The sequence below is a fragment of the Anoplophora glabripennis genome, unplaced genomic scaffold (assembly GCF_000390285.2).
Source record: "Anoplophora glabripennis isolate ALB-LARVAE unplaced genomic scaffold, Agla_2.0 scaffold304, whole genome shotgun sequence".
NCBI classification, from domain to species: Eukaryota; Metazoa; Arthropoda; class Insecta; order Coleoptera; family Cerambycidae; genus Anoplophora; species Anoplophora glabripennis.
The window spans coordinates 426,451-440,773 of NW_019416405.1; the positions used below are offsets into that span (position 1 = coordinate 426,451).

The window sequence follows — 14,323 nt, forward strand, 5'->3', positions numbered from 1 at the left end:
TTGTTTCAAAAACCATTTCAGATGTACTAAATCTATAAGAAGCCTTTTTTCTCAAAAACCAAGCATTTCATTTAAAAATAGTAAGAGACCTTTTTGTTGTAGAATAAACTGCAATGTAAAAAAATATATTCATTTAGAACAATTTCCAGTGACGTAGAAGTTATATTAAAAATAGGGATTATCTGAACCCCTTACGGGCCTATGATTGATCTATTTTTACAATAATTTGTAAAATCGATAGAGCTTTTCATTCGTACACTTCAGACCAAATGTAAAACAAATGACTTTCATAGTTTAAGAATAAATAAATAAAAACCAAAAGAAAAATGTTTTTTTCAAGAGCTAATAGGAAGCATCTAGAAGAAAAAGTGTATACTTCAAAATGACATTATTTTGACGAGATCTATCGATGATTAAAGTCCTAATCATAAAAAGTGAATCACCCTGTATATTTTCCTTACAACTAGCGTTATATTACCGATTCCTTAAACATTTTCAATGTTAAAATAAAATTTATAAACATGTATGACTGTCAATGTTAATCATGTTATTCATGTAATACATAGCGCAAAAATGTTGGAAATTGATAACTTGGTAAAATAATAAAATTTATTTTGCCGAATATAAGCATAATAGGTATATTTACAACCATTCATTAATGCTGATAATTTGTTGGACATCAAAATATTTATACACAAAACCAATTTGATCAGGAACAACTAACTAGTGTGTACAAAAATACCAACTGAGACAGTTGCTAGTTGCCAAAAATAAATAAACAGAAATAGAATAGAAAAAAAGAAATGCTCTTCACCTGAATTAACAACTTTTGGAGTACCTCAAGGTTCTGTATTTGGCCTCTTATTGTTCCCATTGTATACAAATAATATTATTCAAAATTTCTCAGCATTTTTTATATTCGCGATAATATAAGTGTGTTGTTTCAGGATTTTGACAAATCAAGCTTGTTAAATAAAATTAAAGATGTATTAGATTGGTTTACAGCAAATAGATAGCCACACAGAAAGTTATAGATCTAAAATATATTAAGGATCAATCTCGTCACATACACTAATTTCTTAGCAGTCTATGTCAATGTCAATCTCTCGACTCTCAGTCTCTCGAAAACAAAAGCAAGAAACTGAAATTTGAATAAAAAAATCGTTTATTCTCAAATATGTTTTATACGATTAATGAATTCTTTCAAGCCGTATTCAATTGTTACTTAGTCATATTTCCTATTCTCTGTCTCTACAAAACATCTTATAAAATTGCTATAGGTTTTCTGTAAAATATACAGTTGAAATTTATTACGTTTGTACGAATTGAAAATAAATCTATCTATTATTAACTAATGTAAGTTTGTTGGGACCAAAATTTGTATCTGTGAACAATAACTTTCATTACACTTTTTCGTTACACTATTGCCAGAATTGGAAATCTTTTCAATACTTTCGAAACTGTTAATATATTTACATTTCTATTTTCTAAGTGAACTCTTTTGAAACAAAGCCTTGTTTTATTTTTTTTTCCTTTCTAATAATTCTGTAATATTGATTATATTACGAAAGAAGAGAGGAAGATAACTTGATGAATTAATAAAAGCAGAGATACAATCTGAAAGTAATAGAAACATCTTATGATCGAACTGTAATCCGTGTTGATATGAAGTCCCAGAGGAAGTGGAAATTTTCTGCTGTAGATAATATTAAATTTCCTTTGCTTCATATTTGTTGTTTAAGCACATGTCCCGAAACCCTCTTATTACGAAATATGTTCCCATTATTTTTCAGTTAATGTTTCAAATGAAACATATGCTCCATATAACATCGAGATTTACGTGTTATGCAAATATTTTAATTCATAAATTAGAGGGTTTTAACAAAGGTTTTAACAAATAACTTCCTTTCCACGCACATTTAGCAGAAAACATAGTATTAATAGACCAATGCGGCGCCCGTCCGATATAACACGTGTTTAGATCAGATAAAAGGGGTTTACTTCGTACGTAAATTGTATCATGATAATAAGGGACTGAAATATTAATAATTCAGGGCGATTATGTAGAACTTGGCGCGCTGTTTCCACAAAATGCACGTAACCCCTTTATGAAAATCTAGTTTGAAACGCCTCCAATGCTTCTTTGAGCGTATTTATATACAGTATGTTTGAAATTTGAGTATTCCAAGTCGTCAGGCAACGAATTTCGAAACATACTTAAATATGGTTGCAACTTCTTATGTCACATTGTTTAGTTGATGTTTATTATATGAAGCTGTATATATATTTTTAATTTTGGGTATAATATTGCAAATCAGAACAGTTATGTAAATAATTATTAGAAATATTGAAGAATCAAGTCACCCTAACCCTCAGTAATCGCCAGAAAAGCCACTTCCGTTGTGGATGCTTTCCAGCACTTACCGCACTGTTTAGTTTTATTGATACATCACGATCTGATAAATGCCTGTCCCATTATGAACCACCCGGGGGAGACTCACCCTCAGGTAATGCCCTTACATGAAGCAAGTAACCCCCATTATTTATTTTCCACAACTAAACCAATTCAATCAAATATTGATGTGCGTTGCAGCTGTAATACATCAAAGTCTGGTTACATTTATTTACGGCACCGACGTGAAAATTAATAGCTGAGTTTAGTTAATGAGAGGTATTTGTAATAGCTCAGGACTGACATGGCGTTTCTAGGTTTTAAGGTCAGGTGAACTGAGGGGGATGACAAATAAGCGGCGAAAGGGAGAACAAAATTTAAGATTGTTGTTTTAAAAAAGTTCAAAACCTCCAGAAATACAAAAAAAATGTACAAGAACAACAAATGAAACAGGGCGCCTATGAGCAAGGAAAGTTTAAAATCTCTGTTATTATTCCAGATACAAAAGAAATTAAAATAATAGTTGAGGGAATAAAAATACTGTATGTATTGGGCTAAATACATATGTTTCAGTTTAACGTTGCTGCATTTACGACTTCTATTTCTACCACTAGATATTCAATAAATTTTTACATATTTCGAAAGGTTTGCGATGTATTTCAGAAACTTAAACTTAACTATACAGGGTGTGGCGTGTATAATCTATAAAAATTAAACAACCGATTCCTGATGATATTTGTAATAGAAAAGTCTTATACGAAAAAGTTCGCGTTTTTTTTTGTAAATTAAAGTTCAGTTATTCAACGGAAATGAAGGCCGACCCTGTGTTATTTATTAAAAACTTTGAAAATGTTTTTATGCGACCCGAGATGCAACCTTATAATTTAAGTCGGTATAATCTAATACCAGTAATACTAAAAGAAGGTTAGGTTACATTGTCAACAAATTTGTACAGTAAACTGATTTTGTATTTGTATTGAATTCATTATTCACTTAATTATTACATATTAAGCATCGTCCATCGGCCCATCATCAGTGTTAAAAAGTGAAAGATTCCAGACAAAAGTTTTTATTTTGTAATTCCGCGATAGTGACAGTGTAATTTTTATAGGTAAAAAATAAGAATAGCTTGTCGATTACATTCAAAACGAGATTCTTATTTCTTATTTTGCTTAATTTTTTAGATTGTGCCAAACTAGTTTTACAATGAATCGAGAAAACAATGCATTTACTATTTCCGAACGTGTCGATATGGTGTTAGTGTATGGTGCAGCCGGAGAAAATGCGCTCGCGGCGACAAGGCTATACCGGGAACGATGGCCACAACGTCACCATCCATGTGCAAACACAGTCCTACAGTGCGTTCAGCGGCTGCGAGATACGGGAAGTGTTATTCCTCAAGGAGAAGAACGTGGTCAGCAACTGAACCTTAATGTTGAAGATGCAGTGTTGGAAAATCTTGACGAAGACCCCACAATTAGTACTCGACGACTCGCACAGCAAGTAGGAACCTCATCTCGTACCGTACATCGCATCTTAAGGCGCTAACTGTTTCACCCTATCACCTGCAACCAGTTCAACAGATTTTACCCCCGAATTGTGATCAACGAATGCGTTTTGCAGATGGTTTTTACGGCAATGTGCCAATCAAGTAGACTTTCCTGCTTATGTTTGTGTAACAAATGAGGCGACATTTACCCGTGATGAAGTGAATTTCCATAATATGCTCATATGGGCCGATGAAAATCCTCACGCGATTAGGGAAACTCATTTTCAACATCTGTTTTCGGTAAATGTGTGGGCTGACATAATAGGCGATGTACTTCTGGGTCCCTATTTCTTTGAAGGACGACCAAATGCCGACTTTTTTGAAAACCGGTTGCCTGAATTATTGGACGATGTGGCGTTACAAGTTCAGGCACGCATGTTTTAACTTCAAGACGAGGCTCGTCCACATAGTACTCGAGAAGTAACGGCATTTTTGAATGAAATGTTTCCTCAGCGATGGATTGGACGCTTTCGTCCTGTGCCGTGGCCATCTCGGTCACCCGATCAAACTCCAATGCACTTTTACCTTTGGAGTCACTTGAAGTCATTGGTTTACAATAGTCCAATTGTTACGGTGGAAGAATTGCGAAACCGTTTACTTGAAGCTACTGACACAATTAGGGGAATACTTGGAATTTCGGAAAATATTCGGCAAAATTGAATGCGTCGGTACCATGCCTGTATCCGCACTAATGGGGATCAATTTCAACATTTTCTCATTGATCCATAATTGAACTTTAATTTACGAAAAAAAAAAACGCAAAAATATGACTTTTTCGTATAAGACTTTTCTATTACAAATATCGTTAGGAAGCTGTAGTTTAATTTCTATAGATTGTACACGCCACACCCTGTATAAACAATCCTGTAATTTACAGCTTTGGAACATGTCTGCCCCTTCATTTAAATACACTCTGTATATTCAATTCTGATATAATGACATTTGATTTACTGCCAATATATTTCAGTCAAGATAAAAATAAATATTATACAAGGCTTACATTTCAGGACAGGCCCCAGAAGCTTCGAATAAAATTAAAGACGAAGTAAAACAAAATCAATACAGAAGATATTTACAGTTTCTTAAATTTAATATTCGCGAAACTCACGAATTCATTCTTACAAATTTCCATGCCGCTGGAGATAAATACCTTCAGATGTTCTCCGCTTACATTTTTGCTCGCAAATTATGTATTTTTACTCTTCAGTCTGCGTTAGCTCTCCCAGACTTTTTAATTTTCCTCTCAGTCCCAAGTTCCTCGAGCAGAATTATTAATGCCCCGGATTTTAGATTCCATAAATAAGACAATTACGCCTCGCTTAACAACCTTAGAAAAAATAAATTATAATGTTGATGTATTAAATTAAATATACGTCACTTAATTTGAAGTAATGTAAATGAAGCTGCGCGGGTGGAGGATGTTATATTCATTCCTGAACCTGTTTTTTCCCTGTAAAAATTGAATCAGCATACCAATTTTCCCTAATTTTAAGCTAATGCAACTTTATTTAAAAAATTAATTATTAGGAATTAATTGAAACTTATCTTTTAAGCTTAACTCTATTTCGTTACATTGAACAAACAAAAAATGCGAACACATTGGGTACTGCTGGTGCTGAGAGGTAATGACATGTCGTTTTCTCATAAATCATACATCATAGTAAATGTTCTATGTTGATATTGCCATCTTCTCCAGTAACACATAGGCAAGCTTTATCCAATCGTTAAAGGTTCTGACAGATTCTGCTTGGTAGTTTTTTGACATCATTGGCAAATCTGAAAAAATTAGGTACGGAGAAATTAGGTATGGATATTTGAATATTCATGTACAGCACAAGAATAATAAGATGGAGCCCCTCATGTTCCCTGACGTATATCGTGTAATTTTGTTTAATTTTGATTGATGTTGTCCAATCAGGACAACAACAACAAATCCAATTTAGCAACATTTAAGTCCTATTAAAAGAAATTTACAATCCTAGTATAAATATTAATAAGAAATATCCAAAATTATATATTTATACGTATTGAGGATATTAAAAATTCCATTGCGATTAGTAATAGCTTCATCTGAGAATAAAATTATAGTAGGTAGGGAATTCTTGGTGTTGGTAGAAAGCTACTAAAGTCTACACAATTTTGCTGTAGCAGAGCATGGACTATGCATATAAAGTATTAAATAGATTTTTTTAATTTGTGCACTTGTTATTTTTTAATATCCAGATACCTGGGTGTATTTGTTCTTTCAGTACATTTAAAGCACTGAAATTTATTGTCCAATCTGTTCAACAGGCATTTTCAGGAGACTGAAAATTTTATCAACCCCTAATATTCTACATGAATGTACATATAAACAAAAAAAAAACATTTTCACGTTCCTCGTCATATAGAAATGGGGTTTATGGTGTGTTGGAGTAATTTTTTGTTCAAGGGGACTGGATGTGTGGAACATAATAGATAAAAATGTTAGTGCCACCTTAAACCCGTAAACAGAACAAAACTGCCCTGGTCCCAGGTGTTGTTCTATACGTTGTATTATAAAATGCTACACCACCTGGCGGCTGTAATCAACACCGTTTGAAAGTGGGGAAGGTTTAAGAGTTACAAGGTGGCACCTCATAATATCAGTTTATGTCTAAAAAGACAATCTGCCTCAAATACTTGACATCAATTATAAAATTTTGAATTGCATTACTTACTATTTAGGTACTGATATAAGTAAGAAATGTTTACTATCATTAAAAAATTAAATAAAAAATGATAGCTGATCCAGATAATATTTCGGCTCTCATTGTAAGTTATTTATCAGAGTTTTTCTAATTTCCTAATTGTGGTAACAAAGTCGAAAATTTCAACCTTATATCAATAATTTCAAATTTTTCTTTGAGATATGTTTGTTAAATAGCATCTGCCACATCATGGCGACATTTCTCCATACCAACATGGGTTTGTAAACGGCAGATCAACTTTATCTGTATTGACAGAATAGGTTATGCATGTTCTAGATAACAAAGGGTAGATAGATGCGGTACATTCAGTTTTTTAAAAGCTTTTGATATGATCGACCACAAGATTTTACTTAATAAACTGGCAAATTTGGTTTCTCCAATAATTTTAATATCATTGAATCTTATTTATGCAAAAGAACACAATTCATCAGTTAGTTTTGATTGTACCAAGCTATATTGCGACTTCTGAGATACCTCAAGGTTCAACTCTTGACCTCCTGCTATTCATTGTATTTATTAATGATCTTAAAAATACTTCAGCAACTATTTTATGGAGATGACATAAAAATGTGTTCTACATTAACGAAATTTTCTTTAAAATAAATAAGTAGCTATTTTATTGCAGTCGAGAGACATATACAAAGCGAACTGATAGAAATATTGTTATTTCGTCATTTATTATTGTTTCTGGTACATTTGATAATGTTCATCATGTTCTTTTATAACACCCATAACTTTCAATAACTTCTACCTAACAAACGAAATAATAATGAACCCATATAGACATGAGAATATAATGGCTTTTTTTTTCGCTGACTGTATTTTACTTTACAAGGTTTCCACTTCGATTATATTATTTCAAGGAAGAACTTATTATTGGAATTGATATCGACTCAACTGACAGTATTTCCATAATCTTCTTTATGATCTACATACATAAATAATGAAGCATAACGAACAGTAATTTGTCAAATCCTAATAAAATTCACCTCACTAATATTTTACAGATATTTCCCTGAGTTAACGAACTTAGTGTACCTAACTCGGGATTTATTGTAATAATGAATCTATGATAACACTAAATCACGCGCCTATTGTGTTCCGCCATTATGCCTCCCTAAATTATGAAATGCATTAATTTTACTGCAGTCCCAGTTAATTAAGATTAATACTGTTCCATGGCTTCCGAAATGGAGTGCCGTGAATTCTGTTCACAATACAAGAAACTATAGAAGCTGAATACGGCGCTTTCCAACGAAAACTTACCTTATGGGATGAAGTTTCAAAAAATTTGTAACTTTACTTCACGCAAGACTTCTGACAAGACCTATTTTAAACGTCTTAATCAAAAGGTTTTTTAAAATTATTAATTATGAACGCATTGTATCCATAACAATGAAAAAAAAAGTATTTGGATCAAATGAGCAGATGTTATTTTATTGGATTCAAATGTATACTTTCGTCAAACTATGTGAAATATTTGCTGTAATCTATAATTTTTCTTAGAATTTATATTATTTGTAAATATATATAATTGAATACAAATCTTTATAGGTTTGAAATTTATTATCTCGCACTTTAGCTACAATATCTCTTACAGTTCATTATAAACTGCAAACATATTTGTTTCAAAACTACCAGTTCCTTAAAATTGTAAAATGAAGCGTATTATAATCAAACTTATGTTTTCTTGAAAGAAAATTATAGTAGGTGACAGAATGGTGTAGGTGGGAAGTAGCACGATAGATGGAGCCACTTACGCTCTGTGTATACACATCCCATTGTGAATAACGACACTAAAGCAGCTGGATCGTTCTAACGACATAATAATGAGGACTATTAATAAGTCCCAGACCGACCTATGTCTGGTTGGTTAAACTTACGAACGATCCTATCTGTTGTACTAGGTGTTATGAGTTTGAAACAAAATTTTTTTTAATGCTGATTGCTGACTGAAAAATATTTATATCCAAATATATTCTTAAAATAAATATAGGTATACGGTATACAATCAGTTGACCAAAACTATTCAATTTTGTATTAAATAAACGATACATTAATATTAATATACAGTACCTACAAAACATGTTTCTATAAAATCTACGTAGATCATAAAATTAAGAATAGAATTCGTTTAACCGTAAGTATCAAATACTTATTTTAAATGTTTCCTATATTTAAAGTATGAAATTATATTTCTGGATTGAAATTTAAAATATTTAAATAAATAAATAATTTTCGTGAATAAAGAAAATTCGTGCGATACCTTAAATTCAAATATACATTTGAAATAAGATTTTTTTTGCGTGAACAAGAACAGCTGCTAGGTTAGTTTCTAGCTTATTGTTGTTTTTCACAAACGAAGACTTCACGCTTCTTATTTTCTGCCAATTTGTTGCCTTTAACCAATATTAATCTCGAAAATAACTTTCTCTTGGCTATCTTCTGCTGCCTTTTGCCTTGTTTCCACCAAATAATAGCAACTACAGTTCCGATTAATTTTAATCCAGCACATTTTTGTAACCAGTGTTAATAGACAACATGTTAGAAACGATATCCAATTCCAATTTTTAAAATATTTTTAAAAATTCATGACGAAAGTCTAAAATCTTCCCTTAAAAAAATAGTGTTTATGATGGATGCATTTAAGAGGCATTTTTTAAATGTGGGGGATCACCACAAACATAACTAATTTTTCCAAATCCTTGACTTGAATCCCTCGCATTAAATAGAAAATTAGTAAAAATCAAACCACGTGTTGCGTCCGGCGTCGCCTTAGTTTTCCCAGCACGTCTCCGTGAGCCACCTCCAACCCTCTTCCAGCCTCAGTTTTCATGACGGTTGTAAAATAAAACAGCACGCTGCATGACCCTTTCCTAGGAACCGATCGTTGCTCCTCCGGTTCGATCAGGCGGCAGTCGGATTTAATATTGGGAAGCTGTAAAAGAGTATTTTGAAAATATAAACACTGCAATTTAAAAGAGATTGCTTTATAAAATGTATTCATATCCGAAACTGAGTTACAGATTTTGATCACTTAGGCCAATGTAGAGAAACGGAAACAATAAACTTGAAAAAGTTTCAGTACTTGGAATGAATGTACTGTGCTAACATTGGTTATAAAAAAGTGCAAATAGATAATTACATTTAAAAAACTTGAAGTTTATGTTATAACTTGAAAACGAAAGTGCTTACGACCAATTTGATCACACTGTCTTATTAACACTGCAAAAACCTGAAACTTTATAATATATTTTTTTTTTGTAAAATAAATAGCAACGGAGCTACACGCATCTGAAGGAATTAACCAATATTCCTGATGTTTACTGCTTCATATCTCAAAAACTATACATTTTCAGAGGTGTGCTTATGGGGACTTTTGATCAGGATGTCGTGAGGAACAACATACTAAATTTTTAGATCATTTGAGTGTACCACCTTTTCCATATGTTTTGTGCGGGGTCCTTTCGCTGAAACAACAGTAGCAACATACTTGATGCTACTATGCGATCTATAACGGATTCCATCCAGATTGTGGAACCGATGACAACGATGCGTAAAACAATTGTTTCATAATGATACAATGACATAAATCTTATAATCATTGTTCACTCTATTTTGTTATTACATTATAAATTATGACAGCTCTGGTTATTAAGAAGAAGAAAGTTATTTATATATGGTTTTGAATATTATAGTGTAGTCAATATTATTAAACAAGAGGTTTATTATGTTTTTTGTATGGTAATTTTTATCAATGTAAATTATTTTTTTCATTTATGTAATTAATACCAGTTTGAATTTCAATTATTTGTTCAATTTTAATTAAAACAAAACTACATATAACAAAGTTTTGATAAAAAGCGTCGCTATTCGTTAGTTCACATAATTATATGCGGAAGGTCAATAGATTCTTATCCGGCAATACTGCAATTCAATTCAAGACAAGTATTTCAATGAAAAGGCCGGTAACTGTTTATTTTGAAGGTATTATCTATCTACACATTTATTTTGATGTATAACGATTTTCAGCAGTAAATCTGTATTATAAATGAAAATATTTTTATTTAAACAAACTAGTGATTCATTACGAATACGAGTGATTCATACGAATAAAACGAGAAGTCGATCGATTCGATCGGATAATTAAAAACGAAGAAAACCCGTCAGAAGATTTAACGTTTTTTTACATGACTGCATAGTCTGTTTGCTACTAGTATTTTTGTCACAAAATCACCGATTTTAATGCTCTATTGATTGGTCTATATGTAAATGTAAATAAAAATAGACAATTGATAATTTTCTAACAATATTAAACATTCTAGTCCTACAGAATACTCTTGACTGTGTAACACAAAGCAACTACAAACGAAGTATTCCGCCTATGTAAATTTCAGTAAAATATTAACTGTAATATTCTTTTAGGAAAACAAATTATTGTAAATATGCAAACGGAAACCCCTTTTACTCTCATATTAAAAGATATAAGTCAAAAGCATAAACTTGTCCATAATTAAAAAGGTACTTGCTGAAATTTCCTCTTGAAGATAAACACCCCTTTTACAGTCCCTGCTTGAATTCAAAACCAACAGACATTCAATTAACAAAGACCAAACACCCGCAGGCGAAGCTTAGGCAACCTAAAATACACATAGGTTACCAGCTGAACCTAAAATGTCGGTCGCATCGACGTTGCCTAACCAAATACAGAATCTTCGTAAATGTTTACCAGCCACGTGCCAAGTAATTTTATTTCCTTCATGTTGGTCATTAAATTTCGCTAAAATTAAAAATTATTAAAATAGTAAGTTCAAGGTTATAGTCTTTCCGAAGTCAGTTGAACATGTATAAAAACGCCTAACAATAAAATTTAATGAGTTTCATAGGCGTCCCTAAAAAAGTTTTCTGCTAAGGCCAAAAAATTATAATAATTTATATATAATATGTAAAATATTTCATGTTCATTTGACCAACAACATATTTAATTATTTAAATTTCGTTTTGTTCCGTTTCAAAAGGTCTCCAAAATGCTTCACGTGGATTGTAAACATTTATGAAGGCTCTGCATATGTTCCAGTAGCGTCAAATGCATTTACAAAATTTTGTAAATTCATCAATTTAGCTGTCTTTCATTTTTATAAGTGATTGATGTAAATTATACTGATTTTGAGTAGGATGTAGGATGTAGGAGTATTGTTGCTGATGCTTACAACATTCAATAATTTTGTTGGAAATAGTCTTTTTGACATCAGATAACTCTTTTGGCCTTTCAAAATTCTTTCATTTACGACGCTATGACTTGATTTGCTTCAAATTTTACATGTAGTTAAATGAGACAAATGCACTTTACTAAATTTAAAGTTTGTATCATGAACTAATTGTTTTAAGACTCCCCAGAACTCACATGAATTCTTATATAATGACTTGAATATTAAACTTAGAGTTCAGTGCTCATATTTGTATACTAAGAAACCTGTGCACTTTTACAATATTACATATAGAATTCCTGATATATAAGTTTCATATTCTACCACACATTTTTATGGGAGTTTCATTTATCTAGACATATTACGTCGAGGCTATGAAACGTTTTAAGGGTCGAGCTGCCTACCTAAAAGTTCTCTATCCACGTACAACCCCCGTTGCGACACCTAGCAACCCTCGTTAGAAACGGCCGCTTTTGTGTGGTCTCGCTAGGGGGCAGTACGCTGTTTGAAATGGTGGGAACACCAAGTGTAAAGACATTTTGACGTTCGTTAAGGAAAGCAACAACAACGAACAATACTTTAGCTGGGAAGAGTCATTAATTTTCTTTTTTGGTTTCAGCTTTCCGAGCTCGAGCAGAGAGTTCTGGAGGCGGAGGGACGAGCAGAAGAAGCGGAGGACAAGGTGAGTTAGTGGTACAAACAGAGCGTGCTTCAGACGGCTGTCTATAACAGGACCGGTCTCTTTCCTTTAGATACAACATTGTATTGTAGGATTTAAGAGCTTTTTAAAACATTCGGTGTATTTATTATCAAATTTTGATCGTTTGAATTAAATATTAAATGTTAAACGTAACGAAAATGTAACAAATACTCACTTATATTTGACTAATATAATTCTGTGAACTTGAAAATAAACAAATCTTTCCAAAGCATTTTTCAGTCTTAAGACGTAACTGTAAAAAATCATTAATACATTATAGTCTGTTATGAAATAGAATGGATTGAATATTGTTTAATTGGTCATAGGCGTACCATTAACTTCATGAAAATTACAGGGTGTTAATGAACTTTTGAATGAACACAATTTCGACTGAAACATGCTTCATCTGTACCAAGTATTTGCGCTGTAAATTGAGGATTTCTTGCATGTTCCTAAAGCAACCATTCGCAAAAATCTCGACGTAGTGGAAAAGCCTCAGGAGTAAGCGCTTGAACACGTTGAATATTAAATGGATACAACTAACCTTCTCATAATGTCTGCCACACAACAGGATGTGAAATATCTACTTGTTGTGCGATATTTCTGCTGCTACGATGCGGGTCTTCTTCGACGAGACATAAAATCATCTCCTTGACATTTAAGATTCTTAGTGGTCGCCTTGGGTCATCATCGCGACCTCGACACGGTTATACTTCACCGGTGTCCAAAACTCTTTGTGCTACAGCAACAAATGTTTCAGGATATCTTGCACGGTACACTTGACAAGCTCTGTGGACATTTTCGTTTGCTTCGCCGTAAATTATGAGCATATCATAATATTCGCAATTGCTAAATAAATGCACCATTTTCAAAAGAAAACTTGGAAATATGGCTATTAAAATAAGTACTCTCAACAGTACAGCATTCACTACAACAATTTATTACAAATTGACTTTCGAATACAGTCCGGTTTCATAAGAAATCTACAAACTCGTAAAAAGTGTTACACAATTTTTTGTAAGTATTCGCCGCGATAAAATACATGTATTTCAGCAGTTCCAAAACAGTTTTAAACACATTTTTAATTAGCTTTTTTCTCTATGACCTTAAACTTCCGATACAAGTTTGTGACATCAGTTAACTCAGCTTTTGCTCCTTTTTCACCCCTTTAAATTTTTGACGTAAGTTCAGTAATACCCTGTATAACAATTACTATTCATTAATTTAATCCTTTTGTGTGCAGCTCATAGCAAGAAAGTTGATTATTTCAAAATTTTCTACTATCTTTCTAACTTGTTCATGGCATCCAGATGTATCAGATACATCTGCAATAGACAACTGATGCACTACCAAGAGGTAGATGTTCCAAAACCATGCAACCTAATCATGTTGTTAGATCTACGTTGCAAAACAGAGGCGATAAGCAAAAATTACACTCAATAAAATGATAGAGAATTGGAAAAGAAAATACAAAAAAATTTATTTAAGTGAATGCACCAAAATAATATATTTACGTTGCTGATGGCTACTGCAGCCCACCACAGTACCCAGTCTTTTCTGCACGATTCAGTTAATCCACAGGACTGCTTGATGTGTTTTATCTATAATGGATGATTATACTATGACTTTGCGAATTTTCCCCTATTAGAGTAAAACATTATCTACCCTTTGACATCCGCGTAAAAAGCAGGATCATATCCTGCTGACACTTGCAAAATTATCTATGGTGCACGTACAAAAACAGTA

The 14,323-nt window shown here is 32.4% G+C and overlaps 1 protein-coding gene across 3 annotated transcripts in view; it reads left to right on the forward strand.

Moving 5' to 3' along the window:
• The window catches only part of LOC108911280 (uncharacterized protein CG43867), a 375,733-nt gene that overhangs the window by 335,992 nt on the left and 25,418 nt on the right, over positions 1–14,323 (forward strand). For all 3 annotated transcript variants that reach the window (XM_018716179.1, XM_018716181.1, XM_018716180.1), the window contains exon 4: positions 12,497–12,559. In XM_018716179.1, coding sequence (XP_018571695.1) covers positions 12,497–12,559 — 63 coding nt within the window. The remainder of the gene's footprint in view (positions 1–12,496; positions 12,560–14,323) is intronic.